A 22,246-nucleotide genomic window follows, 5' to 3' on the forward strand; every position below is an offset into this window, starting at 1 on the left:
CCCAGGTGGTTGATTATCAGACTTTTGCCCAGGTGGTTGATTATCAGACTTTTTCACCTTGTTTCCCCCAGAATTTACCTTTGGTGGAGTGGAAGTCTGAGTTTGTACCTTGCTAAATGTCTTCTCATTTTTCTGTTTGGTACTGACCTTGGTTTAATTCCTGGGTTGATATTTTGAAATTGCTTATTATAAGTATCTTTCTTGCTTGTAATTAGAACCCTTATGGAATTGATTGCTTCTCAGAGGTGTCTTCCAGCTATAGCTGATCTTTAGGTTTTGAGTCTCTAATGACTCTGAGGCTGTCTCATTTTCATTATACCAGGAAGGACAACTGATTAGATCAATCATAGCACCTTAGCCCAAGTGATACAGTTAGCAACACCATAGCATCAAGCACATCTTAGAAAACGACAATTTTAATCTATCACCTTTAACTGTGTGAATTAAATCAAAGTGGAGGGCCAACCCAACATATGTTTAGGGTGAATAAACTCCTCATTGTAGCAACTTTACTCTTTGGGATGGAAAGTTAGAAGGAGTTGGGGAGGGAGGAATAGGTAGAAGGATAGGGCAAGGTTAGCAGTGAGGTCAGAGGACACAGGTGAGAATAGGAAAAAAAGATCAGAAAAATAAAGATGAAATCCCAATTAGGGCCAGAACAGGAACACAAAGGGAGATGAAGAACAATATGAGACAGCAAGAGAGTGAGTTTGAGAGAGAAAGAAAAGAGAGAAGAAGGAAAAAGAAGAGAAAAATAAAAATTTGAAAAGAGTAGAAAAAGAAAAATATTAAAAAGAAGAGCAAATGATAATAATAATAATTTTGAAAATAACAAATAAAAAATAAAAATGATAGGCCTCCTTCAGGTTATGTCTCTGCTGTCACAATAGACAATGTGGGCAGCAGTGTGCAGATATAAGTCATTGAGTCTCAGCAAGCCAGTTGCAAACCCATGAGATTCAGGCAGATTTCTGGCTGCAAGTCCCAAGTTGAGCTCTGTGTCTTCCTGTAGGGTTGAACTCTGCAAGGTTGTACTGCAGGTTCCCGCTGCCCTTCTCCTGAAGATAGTCCAGGTTCCGATGGGAGGTGAAGATCCCTCCAACTTACCAAGTAAGGTAGTCTGGTGTGCCTTTTTTATTGCAGAGATGCTCTTCACTTTTCCAGTGCACTTCAGTTTTCATCAAGGAGTCTGAGAGCGGCCCTCTATCTTTTGTTCACTTCTGCTCTATCTTCTGGAGCTCAGGAAAATGGCCTTTATGCCCCCCTGTGTCTTTGTGGTATGGAACCAGGTAGTGGCACAGCCAGGAGGCCAGAGGTGAAGGGGGCTGCAGGCACCCTCACGGTAAGCTGGTCGCCTTGGGCGTGGCAAGTGGCAAGGAGTCCTCACCTTCCTGCTGGTCATGGGTGGTGTGTCTCTAGTTGGACAGAGCGAGGCTCCAGGCAGCCAGGGACCTATCTCCCCGCCCCCGCAGTTATCTGGTCACAGTGGGAGAGTTTTCTTTTTTTATTATGAATGAATGTTGTATTTTCTCAAAAGTTTTTTGCACATTAATTGATATGATCATGTGATTTTTTTTTCCTTGCTTCTGTTTATGTGGTCTATTAAATTTACCAATTTGCATACATTGAGTATGCAATCTTTGGGATGAAAGTTACATGCTCATGATATATTATCTTTTTGTTGATCAGTTGCATCCTATTTGCCACTATCTTGTTGAGGATATTTCTTCCTATGTTCCTTAGTGAGATTGCCTGCAGTTTTCTTTTATAGTTAGGTTTTTGTCTGGCTTTTGTCATCAAATTTAATGTTAGCTTCCATAAATGAGTTTGGAAGTACTCTTTCCCTTTCAATTTCATTGATGATTTTGAGCAGAACTGGTGTTATATCCTCTCTGAAGACATTTTGTAAAATTCAGTGGTTAATCTGTCAGGGCCCCTGCTGTTCTTAGTTGGTAGCGTTTTTATTACTGCCTCCACTTTATTGTCTCTTATTGGATTGTTCAGAGTACTTATGTGCTCTTGGTTAATTCATATGTGTTTAAGAACCTGTCCATTTCTTCAACATTTTCCAATTCGTTGAAATACAGTTTTTCATAGTTGTTATTAATGGATTTCAGCAATATCCGTTGTGATTTTGACTTTGTCATTTCTAAGTGCAGTGATTTGGGTCTTTTCTTGCCTTCTTTGGTTAAGTTTAGCTAAAGGTTTCTCTGTTTAGTTCATTCTTTCAAAGAACCAGCTCTTCACTGATTCTTTGCATTAGTTTTCATCTTGATTTTGTTAATTTCTACTCCCATCATTATGACTGCCTTCCTTGCACCTACTTCAGTTTGAAATGTTCTTATTCTTCTAATTTGTGGAGGTGCGTTATTAGTTTATTTAAGTTCACTTAGCTTTTCTAATATGAACATCTACAGTAATAAATTTACCTCTTAGGGTTGCTTCATTGTGTCCCATAGGTTCTGCTATTGCACGAGCATTATCATTTGATTAAAGGAAATGTTTTACTTCTTGATTTCTTCTGTGACCTATTGAGTACTCAGGATTGTATATTTAAAGTCCAGGTGTTTGGAAATTTTCTGCGGTTTCTTTTGCCACTGATTTCTTATTTCAGTGAGCTACCATCTAATAGTATCATGGGATGATTTTAATTCTTTTGTCCTGAAGAATGCTTTATGGACTAGTATGTGGTCTATTTTGAAGAAAGTGCCACTGAGCTCTTGTAAAGACTTTGTGTTCTGTTGTTGTTGGATGGAACACTCTGTAGTATTTAAATCCATTTGTCCAAAGTCTTCATTCACTTCTGATATTTAAAAACATTTTTTTTGTCTAGTTGATTTGTACATTTGTGACAGTGGCATAGTGAACTCCCCCACTATGATACTGTTGATGTTTATCTGATCTTTTATGACCAGGACTGTTTCATGAAGTTCAGTGCAATGATGTTGGGAACACATATGTCTACAACTGTTATCTCTTCCAATTTAGTTTTTCCATTAACTAATCTATAATGTCCTTCTGATCAGTTTTAGCTTGAAGTTTCACTGTCTGACAATAAAATTATTAACCCTGCTTGCTTTTGGGGTCATGGTGAATGGAATATTGTTTTCCATCCTTTGATTTTTAGTTTATGAATTTCTTTTTTAATTAGATGAGTCTCTTAAATACAACAGACCATTTCCTTGTGGTTTTTGATCCAGTCCACCAATTGTAGTCTTTTAATTGAAGATTTGAGGTAATTTACACTAAGTCATCACTGAAAGCTATTAACTTATTTCAGTGATGTCATTCTTCTTTTGTTGATCATTTCTTTATTTTCCCTTTTTGTTTAACTACTTACTCTGTTTGATGTATTCATTTTGCCTGAACTTTTAACTTTCTTGGCTTCACTGCCTCTGTCTAGAATATTCTGGAGTAGTTTTGGAGTGCTGGTTTGGTATTCATGTATTTCATATGGTATTCTTTGACATGGAATGTCCTCATTTCTCCATCAAGTTTGAAAGATAAATTTGCAGGATATATTAGCATGGGTTGGAAGATGTTTTATTTTAGGGCTGGGAACACTTCACTTCACACTATCCTGGGACTTAAAGTTTGTTTTGAAAAATCTGCCATAATTCTAATGGGTTTTCTTTTAAAACTGATTATTTTGCTTTTCTGACAGCCTTTAAGATTTGTCTTTTAATTGGACATATGGAATTTTGAATGATTTCTCCTGCAGAGCTTTTTCATTGTATTTATTTGGCATTCAGTAAGCCCCACTGTATGTTGTGTTCTTTCCCCATATGTGGAAAGATTTTTGCTATACTTTCTGTAAACAGATTTTTAAATTCCATGTGTGAGGTCTTCTAATTTCTAACTCAAATTAGCCATAAGTTAGTCTTCTTAACATCATGTAGTAAAATGAAGAGAGTGTGTTGTTGATATGAGGATCTCTTTGGTCAAGTTCTGTTTTTCAATGATGTGTTCTTGGCTTTATTTGTTCAGTGATATTATTCACCACATCAACCTATTCAACTGAATTGGATTAGTCCCTGTCACTGGATTATAAGGACAGAATTTCTACTGCTTTTAAGAGCATCAACAGATTCAAGCATACATTAATTATAAATATTAAAACTTATTTTGATGATTTCACTCTTTGTGGATACCCCTTACAGATTATATGCTACTGCTACCTGTGGCTTATCTGAGATATGGGGCATGAGGGCATGGGCCGAGATAAGGGAAAAAGAAAAGAAGTGTGTCAGTGGGAAGAGAGGGAGTTAAGAAATGTCAATAGGTTCAAATAGGAAGTTGGACCCTGTTGGAATTATTTTTATAGCTAAGGCAAAGGGCTAGCACTGAGGAGGTTTGAGAGAGTACGTAGCCAGATGGAGGTATTCACATGGATGGAAGTGTATTTAGAAATTGAGGTAAGCTGCTGATACATTTGTAGACAGTATTGTTCGGATCCTCTAAGGCCAATTTTGTTAAGAGTACCCTTTCATGCACTTGAATGAATGGTGTCGCTTTAATTATAGTAGCACTAGTTCTTATTCTCTAATGCAGTTATACAGCCCCCTGTTATATAAATGACATAACATAGGTGGAAAGGAGGAGGAGGAAGGTTAGGAAGTGAGATAATAAGAAAGAGTAGAGAATAAATGATAAGGAGCAAAAAGAATCGAAAATAGGAGAGAATAAACACTGACAGGGAGCAGGTCAAAGAGGAAAACCTTTAAATTTAAACCACAAAAAACAAACAATACCAATAAAGAAGCAATAACCAGAAGAATAGAAAAACAAAGAAAAAATGAAAAGAAACTAAGATGACCCAAATCCAACTGAGAAGCAAGGATGCAATAACTACAACAACCAAAATAAAAAGAGAAATAAGAACAAAAACCTCCATAGAGTCATTAGAGCATTAATCCAGAGCTTCCACACAGCTTCCTCTATGTTGGTGTCACAGGCCCAAAGCCATGAGGGCTGTAGATCCCTCCAAACATGTGTCCTGGTTGCAGGTTGTACTCCCAGAATTCCCCCCTGCCAGACTCCATGGATCCTATTACCTTAATTGATTGGGATGGAGGGGGGTAAATATCACAGATCTCTTTATATTCCTTCGAACAGCTTTCCTTCCCTAATATATGTCAAAAAGTCACCAACCAGGGCACTGTTCACCATCTCTCTGCCCACAGTGTCCTTCTGTTTCAGCCCTCCCACAGAATCTAGTGTCACTCCAAGGCTAGGCTGAGGGCCCCATTTTGCCATTGCAGGTCAGTGAGAGGGCCTTCACATCATCTTAGGCCTATCTAGTATTTGGCTAAATCATGGGAGGGTGCCCAATCTACTCTTGCTATGCTGAGTCACTTCTGAACTGGGTACCAGTGACATTTCTCTCACAGATCTCCCAGGCTCGACTCTGCTCTCTGTATTTCTTGCAGGACAGATGGACAGATTTGCCCTTCTTAACAATGAGCAACTGCTGGGGACTCCACCTTGGAGCCTGCCAGCAGTCATGGGTAAGGTTCTCAATGATCCATGTACTGAATTCCTCTTGTACGTAGGAAGAATGGGAGACTTGTGCTGGTGTGTGTGTGTGTGTGTGTGTGTGTGTGTGTTGTTTGTTTTTTCTGGTACCAGGGATCAAACTCAAGACCTTGCACTTGCCAGGCAGGAGTGGCACCACTAAGCTAAATCCCTGGCCCTGTGGTGCTGTTCTTGATGGGTAAGCCTTCTCTCTTTCCATTCCTGCCACCTGCCAGTGCTGGTGTGCTATGTTTATAAGACACAAATGTATCATACCACTTAGCGATGCTGGAGTGCTATTAGTAGGTATCCACCTACTATCAGTGGATGACAATTTTTTCTGCCCCAATCTGCTTTTGTGAATTTAATACTGTTTAATATTTCCTAAAATGATCTACATAGTGTATGCAACCCCAATTCAAATACCATTATCCAGGCTTGTAGAATTAAAATATTCATCCTAAAATTCCAATAAAATTAAAAGGGTCTCGGGTCAGGGATTTAGCTCAGTGGTTCCATCACCTGCCTTGCAACCGCAAGGTCCTGAGTTTGATCCTTGGTACCAAAAAAAAAAAATTAAAAGGGTCTCTGAATAGGCAAAACAATGTGAAAAAATAAGAACAAACAAGTGGCAGTTTATTCTTCTTAATTTGAAAACATGCTACAAAACACAGTAATCAAAACATTGGAATACTAGAATACATATATAAAATAATGTAACAGAATTCACACTCCACACATAAGCCAATCCATCTGTGGTCATTTGATTTTAAACAAGCATTTAAGAAGGAAAGGAAAAATCTCTCAACAAATACTGCTGAGACATTTGGATATTCATGTGCAAAATAATGAAGTTAGACCAAAAGCTCACATCTCATAAAAAAATATTCAAAAGAATCAAATACTCAAATGTAAGGGCTAAATCTATGTCTTAAAACATAGAAATAAATGTTTTTTACTTTGGATTCATCATGGATCCTTACATATGACATCAAAACCATAAGCAACAAAGGAAAAAATACATAAATTGAACTTCATCAAATTAAACACTTTTGGGGCTGGGGATGTAGCTCAGTGGTTCTGCAGCCTGCCTCGCAAGTGCAAGGACCTGAGTTCGATCCCTGGTACCAAAAAAAAAAAAAAAATTAAACACTTTCATGCTCAAAGGTTACTATCAAGAAAGTGAAAACTGAGCCTATAGAAGGTATAAAATATGTATAAATCATAGATCTCATAAGGGTCTAGTATCCAAAACATTTAAAGAACTGTTAAAACTCAATAATCAGCAGGAAGGCATTTTTCCAAAGAAGATACATAAATGGAAAACAGGACAAAAAGAACTTGAAAATGTGATTAACATCATTAGTTATTGGTGAAATGTAAATCAAAAACAGAAGGAAATGCAACCTCACTAAGAAGGCTGGATTTTTTTTTCATTTCGTTTATTGGTACATTTTAGGTATACAGTACAATTGCATTCATCATTGGGATCTTGTACCTTTACATGATGTGTCTTCCCATTCCCCTGCCCTCCCTTCACCCCCTCCACCCTTCCCTATTTACAAAGACTTTGTTTCCTTGTTTTTCCTAAGAAAGCTGGATTTCAAAACATTGAAATAGTAAGTGTTGAAAATATGGAGAAATTGGAAGTTTCACACATTTCTGGAGAATTACTGGCCTGATTAATGACCAAGGATAAAAATTTCAGACTTCTGGAAAAGACAGGAAAATAACCAAAACATCAGTTATAGATGAGAATGATAAGTTTTCTAAGGCATATACTGTATTTGTAGAGGTATAGGCTCAGAGCAGGGAGTAAGATGGACAGATATTTGCATATAACCAGCACTCCAGAAATGAGGGGAAAATGCAAAGAATATTGAAAGAATTAGACAATGAAAGAAGGGATAGAGAAGTGCACCCCTTTGGAAGCGAGAGCTAAATCAAAGTCTTTGCAAATTTGCATTTTACAAAAATAAGAAAAAAGTAAAAAACAAAAAGGGGGGCACTGGGAATAAGATAAAAATTTTCTTCCTTCAGGATGGTTAAAAAATGGGGGGGCGGGCAGGGATTTAGCTCAGTGGTTCCCCTGCCTGCCTTGCAAGCGCGAGGACCTGAGTTCTATCACTGGTACCCCCCCAAAAAAAGAGAAAGAGGGAAAAGTACTCTAGACCTTAAATCTTCCTACTAGAATCGAAGGACTAGGATGTTATTTTTTGATGTCTTAACACAAGAAAGGGAAGTAGACTGTCTGTGGCCAATTTCCTTATCTGTAAAACTTAAAATGATTATGGTATTATCACATAAAACTATAGCGATGATTAATTGCTTTAATTTACATAATGTCCTCAGAATGGTAAATGTTCCTTATGTGTTAGCCTTTCTGTTTGAATCTGGGTACAAGATTATTCTTTAATGATCTAGGTGTGTGAACAGGAAAATTGAGGCCATTCCAAGGGAACTGACCAGGGAACTTGCTAGTGTCAGCTTAGTTGCTCACAAGGAAGAGGCAGAAATAGCCACTGACTGGATTTTTACAATATACAGATTGCAAGAAATATCCAACATTATACAGAGAACAATTGCCGCTTGGTACACACACCAGCTGACTACAGGGGCATATCTTATTTCACCTGATTTCTGTTTCTGTATTCATGGAGTTAAAGATCTTCATTAGAATAACCAGAAACATCCCCTGCTCTCTGAAGATGAGATGCACTCCTCTCAGCCAGGCTGCCAGACCCCAGGAGAGGAGGGGAATCCTACCTCCCTTCTCAAACCCTGTGTGACAACTCAAACTTAGTTTCCTTTTCATGTGTTACATCATCCTCATTGCTATTTTTCCACTACCCGGTTAATGATGCAATCCCTGATGATGAAGTAAAACTAAATTTAGTTGTGAGTTTTAACAATGTAGAGAACATTCCCTTGGGCTGTTTCACTTTGAAGAGCCAGAAGCTGCTTCAGAAACCGGAAGCTTAGGGGAAAACGGATAATAAGACATCCACCTGTGTTAGCAGAGCTAGAGATGATTCTTAGTCAGCTCTACCTATTCAGAGTTCTCCAGAGAGACAGAAATTTGAAAATAGAGAGATGCGTGGGTGGATAGACGAGAGGATTTAGAAAGCGAACTGGTTCTCATGACTCTGGTGGCTGAGAAACTGCACAACACATAGGCCAACTGCAGGCTGGAGCCCCTCAGATGCCAGTAGCATGGCTCATTCCACATCTGGAAGCACTGGAGCCAGAGAAACTGATGACCCAATTCTAAGTCTGAGTCCAGACCCAGGAATGGAACCAGTGGTCTAAGTCTTGATGTCCAAAGAACCAGAAAACCTGCAGTTCTGCTGTCCAGCTGTGGTAAAAGATGTGTGTCCTAGCTTCAGGAGGGAGGAAAAATTGCCCTTTCTTTGCCTTCTTTGTTTTACCTGGGCCTGCAGATGAGTGGATGTGCTGGACAATGTTGATCTTCCCCCCTCAGTTCACTGACTCATGTGGCAGTTTCCTCTGAAGACACTGCCTCAGACATCCAGAAATAATCCTTCTACTATTTCTCAAGGTATTCCTTCATCCAGAATTGCCATCCTAACCCTGATGAGTGATTGTGAGAATTAAATAAATCTAGCAGAGAACTGCCTGGTATCCAAAAGGAGAAGTAAATCCAGGCTCAAGGTACACGGACATGTATCTGAGAGGGTTACTTTGGGGGTCCAGCAGTCAGGGTCCTGATACACAGTGGAAGATATTGGGTGGGCATCAACCCACGGGTGGGAGCATTCCAGCTGTGGCAGAGAGTACAGACTGGAGGACCCCTGGTCATCTTTATATATAGGAGGAAAAAAAGAAGTATCTTTCCTCTCCAGTTACAGGGCTCATGGCTAACACTCCTATAATGAAAGACAGACCCACAAGGGAAAAGCATAACAAACGTATTGAACGAAAGTTTACAAGATGTGGTAGCCTTCTGAAATGAAGACAAAAAGACCTGGGGAAAACTATGTTTCTGTGTAGGATTGATGAAGAGTGAACAGTCACGAGAGAATATCACTGTACAAAAGGGGGTCTGACCTAATGGTACTAAATGAGGGGAAACTCAGTACCGTCTGTTCAGATTCTTCTTTGGTTCACTGTGTTTTCATTCCTTTTCTCCAGGCATAGGACAGGACTTCTGTCACATGGGTATGGCCTACTTTTAATGGAGGAAGGCCAGGGAGTTCTTTTATGGCCAGCGCACACAGGAAGAGAATGACTTTCTGACTTCTGAGGTTTTCTCCATTTCTGCAGTGTCCTACTTTGAGGTAGCAGACCTTCACCTCCACAATAAGATGAGTTAGTCAGAGCCCCCAGCAAACTGGCCAACAGCACCAGGATCCTATTATGACCAGGAAGGAAATGGAAACAAAGATAGACCACCACAGTGGCAAAGGGCAGGTAGGCTTTCTTTTACCCAGGACCTGGTAAAATATTGTATGGGCCATTAAAATATGATATGTACTCTTTCCATCCTATCAACCTCAAGATCTAGGAGCATCATCAAAGCCATGATGCCTTCCTAGAACAGACCAGATGAGAAAAATAAAACCATTGGGATCACCACAGAGGGACAGAGAACAAGCGAAGTCCAGGCTCTTATCTACGAAAAAGCATGACTTGTGTTTTCTTTTGAGGCATTCGCGAATTTAAAATCTGCTTTTGTTAAGAATTAGTGACTTTTCATTTGGGCCTAAACATGTCCAGTGGGTAATTAAAAAAGAAAAGCTTGCCATGTCTGCCTTCATCTTGTACCTTAAAACTTTGAGTCAGACTGAGTCATGCTGTTGTTTCAGGTTTAATTTACATTATTATGGAAGCAAGGACCCACACTAGTCAGTGACAGAACAAATCTAACTGAAGGCCTGAGACAAGTCAACCAGGATGTGGGCAAGGATAAAGGACAGGATTTGAAATCAGGGGCACATAGGTCTTGGCTGCATGCTCTGCCTCTTCACAGTTGAAGGCAGATTCTCTCCCTGACCATCTGTTGACTTGTGTGGTTACAGAGAAACCCCAGCCTGTGCAGAAGCAGCAGTGAGTGAGGCCGCAGGTGGGGAATAGGAAGTCAGACTCTTCCCTCTCCCTAAACATGTTTTCCCTGTGGTTCCCAAGTTTCGCAGGAACTCTCTACAGCTGAGTAAAACTTTTCATGTGATTAGGGCTTTTTAAAAAAAAAATCATTAAGTTTATTGGCACATTTTAGGTATACAATATGATGACATTCAAATTATTGGGAATTTATACCTTTACATGTTATATCTTGGTTCTGATTTTTTTTCCCATTAGGATTTTTGATGAGATTGCCACTCACTTTATTAGTGTGGAGGGTATTATTTTCCAACCAAGCTCTTTGTACTCTTCTGTGTCCTCCTTACCTCCCATCCCCATCTTTTTTTTTTCTTTTGATAAATTTTACTACAAGTATAATCAGGAGCTTCCATACAATCAGTGTCTCTTACCAAACAAATACCACATTTGTTTTCCCTGTGATTTAAATAGGGCAAAAAAATAAAGAAAAAAGAGTAATATTGTAAGCCCATAATACTCATCCCCAATTAACCATCAAAATATGTACTTGTAATTGTCATCAATACCAGCAATTTTCAAATGCTTTGGTTTTGATACATGAAAAAATACCACAGATGAAATATGAAATATGATATCTCCCAACCTGTTAGTTATCTGATACACCGAGCTCATGTTCTCTAAAAATCAAATGAATTCTAGGAACAATTCTAGGAGGTTTAGAGTAGGATAGGATAGGAGGGTTAGGGTAGGGTAGGATAGTTCCTGAGAGGCAGGAGGGGACCTGAGTGGATAGCCAGCACTTTACAGAAGACTTTCGTAGAGCAAAATCCACTTGGATACAATGTGGGGCACAGCCATGATCAACCAATAAGGTTACAAGCATAGTCAGTCGGGTAATAGGTCCTAGGAATAAACAATCACATAACAAGTATGGATGAAAAAAAAAAGACTTCTCCTAGGACATGGTGGATCTAGAGTTCTCTGGTCAACCACTGGGGTGGCTGATGTCTGTCTAACCTTCATTAGTCCAGGTGTTTGTCCTTTGAGGAAGTATACAGGTCTGGTCACCTTGTCTTTACCTAGAGGCCCAGTCTCCAACAGATGCATCTTGGCCCACAGTTGCGGTGTGTTTTACCTTTGTCCTGACCCTCTTAAGGATCTAGCCCTATCTGACTGCCTATAATAATTCTACCTAACTCAGCTGTCTATAATAGTTTCACTAACAATTGATACAGCTTTAAAATTATGGAGACCACAAAGAGCCTGTGCTTCTGTTTCTATGTATGAATATTTGCCATATTAGAATTTCAAAAATTAAAATTTGCTTAAAAAAATAACACAATCAGGCTGGGGATTTAGCTTAGTGGTGCTGCTGCCTGCCTCACAAGTGCAAGGTCCCAAGTTCAATCCCTGATACCAAAAATAAATAAATAAATAACACAATCATATACAGTGGACCCTCAACTTATGAGTGGCTTGACATACTAAAAACTTGAGTTACGACCAGAATTTTAGTTTTAAATTACTACCAAAATCTTGAGTTATGACCCAAATTCCAGCCACTTCTTCTTCCAGATGGTCTCAAATACAGATTTAACCCTTGGAGAGTTCTGAAGGAGCATGACAACATCCTTTCCCATATCGGGTTAATTGAGAAACCCAGGGCCAATATCTCTCTAAGGACACTGAGATTTACCTGTGTAAAGGAGAGAGACTTTGAGGGCTGTGTAGAGGAGCCTGGGCCTTCAACTGACCAACTTGAGTTATAACCAGCCCTCCCAAACAAATTGAATTCATAAGTCAAGGGTCCACTGAATATGTTATTCCTATTCAAAATTACAGTATAATTGAAAACAATAATTTTGTTCCTGACTACAATAATAACAAAGTATTAAATACGTTGGGATAAAATATCTTAGAGTAAACCTTGGAAAGAAAGCACAAGATTTATAATGAAGCCTACAGTAAAACATTTTTGGAAGATGTTTTAGAAAAGCCCAATAAAATGGCAACATTCACCATTTATCTTTAGGCTTAATATATATTACTAAATATTCAATAAATAAAAATTTTTCTTAATGGATTACTCAATAAATATTCATTGATAGGTTGATAAATAATAATATTCATTTTTCAGGTAGAAGAAACAACATCTTTGTCTGGACCCTGGAGCCTCTATTGCAGATTCTGAGTACTTAAGGACACTTCCCATCCACCACTGGCTGAAATATCCTTCACTCACTCAAAAGTAATAGCAGGTAACAGAAGTTCCTTAGTCCTCATTGGCAATCAAGGTGAAAAAAAAATAAATCCCAATTTAAGGAGAAGAACTATGTCATACTTTTTATTAATTCTCTTCATCTGAATTAAATTAAACTTCACTTAAAGCCAGTTCTGCATGTAAAAAGCTTGGAAATGGCTACTGTGTCTTAACTAGTAAACTGCTGACCAGATGGAACAATAATCACTAGCTCTTTTTGGATCCATGCGATGTGAAGACCTAGGGCAAACTGCTGCTGCCAAGATCAGAGTGGCAGACAGGTGAGTACCGGGAGTCACAGCTGCATGCAGCAGGGCCTAGCATTTGGGAACCACTGCACATCCAGTACCAAGGTAGGAAAATATGAACAGAAACTGAAAATTGCTGAAGTCTTATGACTAAGAATTTAAAACTTCAGAGGACCCAGTCATAGGAGGACTCCTATGCTTTTCGAGTTTTGCTTGGCTTTCATAGTAAATACTAGAGAAAAGTCCCCAGTGCTTCCAGCTGAAGGTTGGTGGAGGGACAATTTTATAGTGCCCCATTCTTCATAATAAGATCTGCCCTTAGGAGGAAGTAGTTACCCAGAGCCTGACCTGCTGGGGTTTTACAAGAGACTAGCTGAGTGGGCTGAAGCCCAACTGAGAGACCATCCTAGTTTTCCATGTGAGTGAAAGAATCTACCATCTGCAGTCCATTCTAAAACCATCCTGTCCCACAAAACAGGGGTAAGGGAAGATGTCCTGAGAAACACTTGTAAACTTCACAGTCCAGTGGCATAGGCTCACCAAGAGACAGATCTAATCATAGGACTATAGAACACTTCCTCGCAACACCCCCAACACATTACTAACTTTAAAAAAAATTTTTTTGGTACTGGGGATCGAATGCAGAACCTTGTGCTTGTGAGGCAGGTGCGGTGCCACTGAACTAAATCCCCTGCCCACTAACATATTTTTAAAGGCTAATTTAGCAGTACATTTATAAGGCATACTAAAAGACAAAACAAAACAATTTGACGACACAAAGAAAGCATCAGAAAAAGACATTGGTAGTGATGTTACAATTATCAGAAGAGGAATTTTAAAGAACAGAGCTTAATGTGCTAAAGAACAAGGTTTAATATGCTAGCTAAGGGCTTTACTGGATGAAGCAGACAGCCTGCAAGAACAGGTGGGTAATGCAACCAGGGAAATGGAAAACCTAATAGGGAAGCAAAAGAAAATGACAGAGACCAGCATACAGTAGTGCACATTTTTAATCCCAGCACTAAGGAGACTATGACAGAAGAGTCACAAATTCAAGCCCAGTCTGGGCAACTTACTGACTTAGCAAGACCCTGTCTCAAAATACTGTAAAAAAGGGCCGGGGTCATTTTGGTGGTATGAGTTATAATATCTCATCTCTCATTACGGTTTTATTTGAAACTTCTCCCTTTTCTTCTTTCACTCTCACAAGTTTTGTCCTCTTGTTTACATTTTTAAAACAAAAACTCCGAGTTTGATTGATTTTTATATTTTTGCGGCCCCTATTTCATTTTTTTTTTCGGTACCGGGAATCGAACTTGGAACCTTGCACTTGCAAGGCAGGCGTCAGAACCACTGAGCTAAATCCCCAGCCCTATTTCATTATTTCTACTCCTACCTTTATACCTTCTTCCCCTCTACCAATTGTGACCTTAGTTGTTTTCTTCACTAGTTATTTGAGGTCTTACTTTTTTCTTATATTGACCACAATAAAATGCCCTCTTAGAACTGGTTTATTGCATTTGTAAGTTTTGGTATGTTGCATTTCCATCTTTATTTGTCTTAAGGTATTTTTAAGTTTTCTTTTTTGATCCAGTGGTTGTTCAGGAAGGTGTGATTTAATTTCCACATATTTGTGAATTTCTAGTTTTCTTCCTGTTATTGCTTTCTAGTTTGAAATTGTTGCTGTGTATATTTGATATTATTTCAGTTTTAACTACGTTAAGACCTAGTTTGTGGCCTAACTTATAATGTATCCTGGAGAATTTACTTGAAAAGAAGGCATATCCTTCTGTTGTTGGTGGGAATATCTATAAATGAATGTTAAATTTATTTCATTTCAGGTATGGCTCAAGTCCAATATTGCCTTATTTTCCAAGTTATCAATTGTCCAAAGGGTTATTAAAATCCTTATTATTATTGTATTACAGTCTATTTCACCCTCAAGATCTATTAATATTTCCTTTATATATTTTGGTCAACTTTTGATGTTGAGTGTGTATATGTTTAAATTGTTGCATATTCTTGATGAATTTATCCTTTTATCATTGAGTAAGATTTTTCTTGTCTCTCAATATAGTTTTTGATTTAAAGTTCATTTTTTTCTGATCTCAGTGCAGCTACCTGTATTATCTTTGGGTTGCCATTTGTAGGAAATATGTTTTTCCATCCTTTCACTTACATTCTATGTGCCCTTGAACCTGAAGTGAGTCTCTTGTGCACAGCATATAGTTGGGACATTTAAAAAATCTACTTTTCCAGCCAGGGATTTAATTCAGTGGCACCGCACCTGCCTTGTAAGTGCAAGGTCCTAAGTCCGATCGCCTATACTGAAAAAAAAACTTATTTTGCCAATCTGTATTTTTTTATTGGAGAATTTGGTTTATTTACATGTAAAGAAATTACTGCTAGTTGAAGACATATTGTTAACATTTTGTTAATTCTTTCTAATTTTTATTAATTTCTTTCATCCCTTCTATTTTTATCTTCCTTATTGATTTGATGATTTGCTGTAAAAATATGCTTTAATTCCTTTGTCTTTATCATTTGTGTATATAACACATTTACGCATTGTAGTAACTATGAAGCTTATATGTAATATAACACTATATTAAGCTGGTAATTTAATTCAATTGCATATAAAACCTCTACATATTTACTCTCCCCACCACAAGTTTTGTTTTTGATGTTTTTAATATTGTCTTCATTAATAAATTTATATAACTGTGATTATTTTAGTGCTTTTTTATTTTATCCTTTAAACCAGAGTTATAGGTCATTTATACAGCACTATTCTAGCATTGAGTGTCTTACATTTGCATATGCAGTTATTTTAGAATGAGTTTTATCCTTTCTACTTGTACTGTGTATAACTAGTGGAGCTAACTAAAGCTGGACTTTGAGCCTCCAGAAATGTTAGCTAAATAAATCTTTTTTTAATAAAATGAGACTGCCTCAAGTATTTTGTTTACAGTAACAAAAAATGGACTATTTTACTATCACAAATATGTACTATGAGAATGATCAGAGAATAGTATACAGTAAATGCTCAAAAAATGGTCACTAACGCTGCTGCTACTACCACCACTATTCTTTTTATTCTATTAGGCTATGAACTCTCTGGGGGCCATTTCAGCACGGAGGATCAGAGTTCACTGCAGGGGAAGGAGGATGAGGACATTGTTGTACCTGGGGAGGTTAACTCTATTTGATCCTGCAAGTCAACCTGGAGGGGTGGGCCTCAGGACCAGACTCCTTGGAATGTCCCTACTCTGAGTAGCATGAACCATCTCTAGTTTGACTATTTCTGACACTCTGTGCATCAGTATTTGTCCTGTGAGCCATGGATAATTCCAGGCTAATCCAAAGATGTATTTCAAAAAGAAGCAAGGAATTAATCACTGACAGATACAAGTAGAAGAGCTGAGAGATGATTTTGGTTTTTTATAAACCTCATTATTTTAGGAGGTCATTTTTTCTAAAGCCCATGAAAGAACCGAAGTTCTGCTAAAACCTGGTATGTAAGGGCCAAAAAGGTGCAGAGAATAAAACACACAGAAGAGGCAGAATAGCCTCAAAAGCTGAGGCTAGTTGGTTCTCCTTTTTATGGGTAAATTAGTCTATTACAAAAGAATATATGTACTGCAGTGGAATACTAGAAAACCACAAAAAGAGAAAAGGGTGAAATTACCTTTTGTTTCCATTTTTCTGTCTTTTTTGTACAGTGCTAGAGACAGAACCCATGGCCTTGTGCAAGCTAAAGTATTCTACCACTGAGCTACATCCCTAGTCCTCACCCTTGAGTTTCACAAGCCAAATAAAATTACTATTAAAGTAATTGGCATACTTCCTTTTATTATTTTTCTCTACATATTTTTACATAGCTGTGTTGTATGCACTGCTTTATTTCCTGCTATTCAATGTAACATTATGTTTGTTTTTGCACTGACATATACTTATTGTACATGTTCATGTGGTAGAGTCATAATTATTACATATGTATACAAAGCAGGGTAATTAGCATTTCCACCGGTGTTAGTCAGCTTTCTGTTATTATTTAGGATTAACTTTTAAAGAGAACAATTTTATTTTGACTCACAGGTTTGGTGGATCCAGTCCATGATTGATTATCCCCGCTGCTTTTGTGCCTGTGGTAAGGCAGCACATTGTGGCAGGAGAGAGTGATGGAACAAAACTGCTCACCTCAGGGACAGGGAGCAAAAGAGTGAGGAGGGGTCAGGGCCTCAAAATCCACCCACCAATGGCCTAAAGACCTACTAGGCCACAGCTCCTATAGGCTCTGTCATCTGCCAATAGCTCCCTGCTGGGAATGCAGCGTTTGGGAGGTGTGATGTTTAATTAATTACCTGTCAACTTGAGTGGGGAATGCCCAGCTGAACTGAGTCAATATGCTTCTGGGTGTGGAAGACCCATTTTAAGAAGGACTGTTGTTAGAATGGTATAACATGGAGAATGAGAGGGAAGGATTTCTTCCTTGGAGGAGCTTTACTGTGACTTGCTTTTCTTCAGAGGAATTTTGGTGGTTTTCTCTTCAAATGAGCTTTGGCTGTTTTCTTTCTTTGGAGAAGCTTCAAGCCTCATCTTCATCTTGGACATCATCTCCTGGCTTCCAGTGCAGATCCCTCAGCCTTCTGGCCCAGACAATTCAGCTTCCACAACTGGCTGATATGGCTTGTGTTTTGATGTCTCCCAAAATCTTGTGCAGTCATGGGTGGGGTCTTTTTCAGACATGGCTAGATCTAGAGTTTGTGATGCTGGAACTGATTCATGGTGCAATGCTAGGCTCAAGAGCACTAGGATTAAGGGTGTGAGTGCTACCCAGCCTAAGCAGTCTGAATAAGATAAAAGGGGCAGAAAGATGCTGCTAAGACTCCTTGCTTGCTTGATTTTGCTGTCTTCTGCTCACCATGAACTTCTCTGCGATGCCACTCTACCAAACCTGGCTGCCTGCCTTGGAGCCAGCCAATTATGGACTGAAACCTCTACAAACTGTGAGCTAAATAAACCTTTACCCCCTTAACTTTGGGTGTCTCATATTTTGTCTCAGCAACGAGAGAAAAGTAACCAAGAGACTGGCCCTTGGACCTTTTGGGTGCAGATATTTTGGTCACCCATCCTTCGGCCTCCTGGTACGGGCTTCCACAGGATATTGCCATGGGCTCCAAGGACTTGCATTGGACCCTTCAGATCTCCAGCACGCAGACAGATGTTTTGCACTCTTCTATATCTGACTCTAGTAAGCATTGACTAATACACGGGGCATTTAACATCCAAAGTATAGTGCCATCTTCTTCAACATGTATACTTTCATTGAGTTGGGAACCTTCAAATTTCCCTCTTCAATTCTTTATAAAACTTATCTTAAGCTTTTGTGGACTATACTGGGCTGTTGGATGAAATCTTCCATTTCTCTTATGTAATTATATTTTGTAAAGATGTAAATAATTTATATTTTTATAGAAAATGTTAAATGTGAATAAAGCACAGGAAAGATTAAAATTTAGTAATATTAAATTCTCTAAATGTAGTAAATTAAGAAGAAACCTAATGCCACTATCTCCCAAGTGTCTTCTTATTATGGGGAAAACTTCACTTACAAATAGTTCTACAGGTACTAAGTGAAAAAGAAAAGATTTTGCTATCACACTGCATCCTTGTGCCATCAGTATTATTCCTTCAAGCAAATGCAATTATATTTAAGAGAGTGTGCCTTGAGTAAAAGATCATATGCATGTATCAACATACATATGTATACTTTTCTATTAGTTTTTCAGAACAAGCAATAACATATTCATTATACATATTGCTCTTTCCATTAAATATATTTGTGACATAGGTCTTTATCAGCTAATCTTTCTTTTCAATGGCTCAATAGTATTACATTTTGTCCATACCTCATTATTTAAGCAGTTTTCTATAGACAGATATTTCTTTTTTTTTTAACTGAGCACCACAGTGGACATTTATAGATGTTTTGTATGTGTTTCTCACACACGCACACATCTCTGATATAGGGAAAGCTGTAAGTCAATTCTAGCAATGGTATTGCAAATTAAAGGAATAATTCCATTGCTTAAAATTTTAAAGTTTGAAATACAATGCCTCTTTCCACATGGTCCCTCCTTGTGAGCTAGTTTGAGCTTTTTACAGGACAGCAGGATCAGGTCAGTCAGACCATTAACTTGGTGGCTGAATAAGAGTAATGATTCTAGCAAACAAACTAGAAGTTACAATGTCATTTCTGACACAGCCTCGAAAACCATGCAGCACTGCTTCTTCCACAGAATCTGCACAGACACAAGAAGAGGAGGCACAGGCCCCACCTCATGATGGGTAGAGTCAAAGTCACTCTCAGATTGTCATGCAGAATAGGAGACATTGTTCCAGATAATTAAAAAAATTAACCAACCCCATTCCCCAGTAGATTTGAGTAAATTAATACTTTTGTGGAGTATATTAGAATACCCATTTCCCAAGCCCTTTGAAAATCTGACTAATTAAAAATGATTACTTCTGGGCCAGGGATTTAGCTCAGTGGTTCTGCCTCCTGCCTCGCAAGCGCAAGGACCTGGGTTCGATCCCCAGTACCAAAAAAAAAAGGTTACTTCTTTAGTAGTTTGATTTGCATTTGTGTATTGGTAACATTAGACAAATTTTCCTACCTTTATTGGCCCCTAAGATTTGTATCCCTGGTATCTGACCACTTAATAAACTTTTGTATTGGATGGTTATTAATTTTCAGAGTAATTTGTAAGTGAATAAAATTGTCCTCATTGTGATTGAAAATGTTTTGGATATTGCTTTTTAGAGCTTTGTAAATCTTTTATCATACTAAAATTTATTATCTAGGGCCAGGGATTTAGCTCAGTGGTGCCACCGCCTGCCTCCCAAGCACAAGGTCCCGAGTTCCATCCCCAGTACCAAAATAAATAAATAAATAAATAAAATTTATTATCTAGTCACATTTATCAATATTTTCTACTATAGTCTCTGGCTTTAGAGCTTGACAAAAAGAGGCAACCTTTGTTCCACTATTATTTTTAATATTCTGTAATATTTTCTATTTTTTGGTCATTTGACCTTATAATCTGCTCCATATAATATTATATAAACTTGGTAAGACAGAACAGTCTGCACTCTCTTGAAATATTCCTTAGTCAGTAGAAAACAATTTTGATGTACTGTTTGATTCCAGTTGCTATTATTTTCTCTGAGCTGAAGCATTTTCTCCAATGCCAGATTATCACAGCTCTCAATTCTTGTGACTGTATGTAATTTACCAAAATTTAGTTTTATATTTCATTTCTGGTTATTTTGCACATATGTGACTCCATTTCTGATGTTTCTAATTTTGATTTACATTGTCTTATATAATTTCTTAATATTTTAAACCTCCTTTGGTGACAATATGTTGCAGTTGTGATCTATGCATGTATTCCTGTGATATTTTAATTATTTGTAGCTAAATTATTGTAGTTCTTCTCTCTTTTTTCTAATAATAAATTTGTATTACATTCCACTTCACACTTTTCTGTTGATCATTTGTAGAGAACTATTAAGTGGTCAAGGTGGCTTTTATAAGAGTTCTGTCTTCTGTTGCTTTTGTGAAATATTAAAAAATTTGGCAGCTTATTTTCTGAATTGTTCACCCCCTAAAGCAGTGATGGTGAACCTTTTAGAGACAAGCCCCAACACTGCAACCACAAACCCACTTATTTAATGTAAAGTGCCAACAAAACAATTAAACCCTGATACTGAGGTTTTAGTTTAGAATAAACAACTCATACATTAATATCTTTTGATGTAAAAGAAAAACACCTAACACACACACCATAGGTTTTCCAACACTGCCCTAATGTGATCTGTCATTCTCTTTCATTGTCCCTGTTTTTTCTATTCTGCTCAAATTTGATTTCATCTCCAACAGTTTCTTCTTAGTGCCCAAAAGAAGCCATGGCTGGTTGGTTTCAAAATTTCTCATTCCAAGAATTTTCCGAATTTGCAAAGAACCTCCCACCCAATCTACTATTACAATTGGCAAGAGCCTACCCAGAGTCTTCTGCCATTCTGTGATTGCCTTTTGAGCTAATGCCTCTTGGCTATTTGAGGGCTCTTTGGTTCTCAGTCTTTTATTTTCCTTTGCTTCCTCCCAGGTTCTTTTCTCCTATTTTTTTTTTTTTTTTAGCAATTACTGAAACTCTACAAAACATTAGAAATCTTCATAGTTTGTATATCTTTTCCCTCACAATATATTATATAAAATAGGAGTTTAAATTTTAAAAGTTTAAAAAACTGTCACAAATGTACCAATATATTACAATTGTGTTCAGATTGTTACTACAAATATAGCCCCAGTTGCAGCCCAATGATGCCTGCAAATGTAGCCCAACTATGGTCAAAGGTAGTAAAAAATGACACAGGAAAACTGAAAGGGAGAACTGAAAGTGGGAAATTCCTGTGAAACATAGAGGACCATTCCATATAAATGGCCCATACCCATGGAGGAAGGACACTCACTGCAGACTTTGGAGACTTTGCTCCATCGTGTGGGTAACAGACAACACCATTCTGGTTTTCATCATGGCCAACAGGTGTATCCTCCAAATTGCTCTCCTGTTGTCCTTCTCCACCATATCTCTTTCCTTAAGCTACAAATTGCTTCAAGCCCAACAACGCAGCAGCAGTTTGGCCTGTGGGGAGCTTTTGAAGCAGTTGAAAGGAAAACCTGAATATTGCCTCAAGGACAGGATGGATTTCAAATTCCCTGAGGAGATCAAGCAACCACAGCACTTCCGGAAGGAGAATGCTGCTCTTGTCATCCAGGAGATGCTCCAGAATATCTTGGATATTGTCAGAAAAAATTTCTCTAACACTGTATGGAATGAGACCATTGTTGAGAACCTCCTTGTTGAACTCCATCAGCAGATGGACAGTCTGAAGACACTCCTGCAGGAAATACTGGAGAAGAAGGACATTACCTGGGAGGACACCATGATCATTCCACGCCTGAAGGGGTATTATTGGAGGATCAGGAGGCACATGAAGGCCAAGGACAACAGCATTTGTGCCTGGACAGTAGTCCAGGTAGAACTCTCCAGGAACTTTTCCTTCATTAACAGACTTACAGATTATTTCCAAGACTGAA

General features: G+C 38.2%; 1 protein-coding gene across 1 annotated transcript; it reads left to right on the top strand.

The window, feature by feature from the left end:
• The first annotated feature begins 21,681 nt into the window (after nucleotides 1-21,681).
• LOC101723869 (interferon beta-like) lies at nucleotides 21,682-22,246 on the top strand. Its single transcript, XM_004875601.3, has one exon. The coding sequence runs from the start codon at nucleotides 21,682-21,684 to the stop codon at nucleotides 22,243-22,245; it is 564 nt and encodes a 187-aa protein (XP_004875658.1). The 3' UTR covers nucleotide 22,246.

This window comes from Heterocephalus glaber, unplaced genomic scaffold (genome assembly GCF_053883595.1).
Source record: "Heterocephalus glaber isolate CG9 unplaced genomic scaffold, H.glaber_assembly_v1.0 deba00001481, whole genome shotgun sequence".
Lineage (NCBI taxonomy): Eukaryota > Metazoa > Chordata > Mammalia > Rodentia > Bathyergidae > Heterocephalus > Heterocephalus glaber.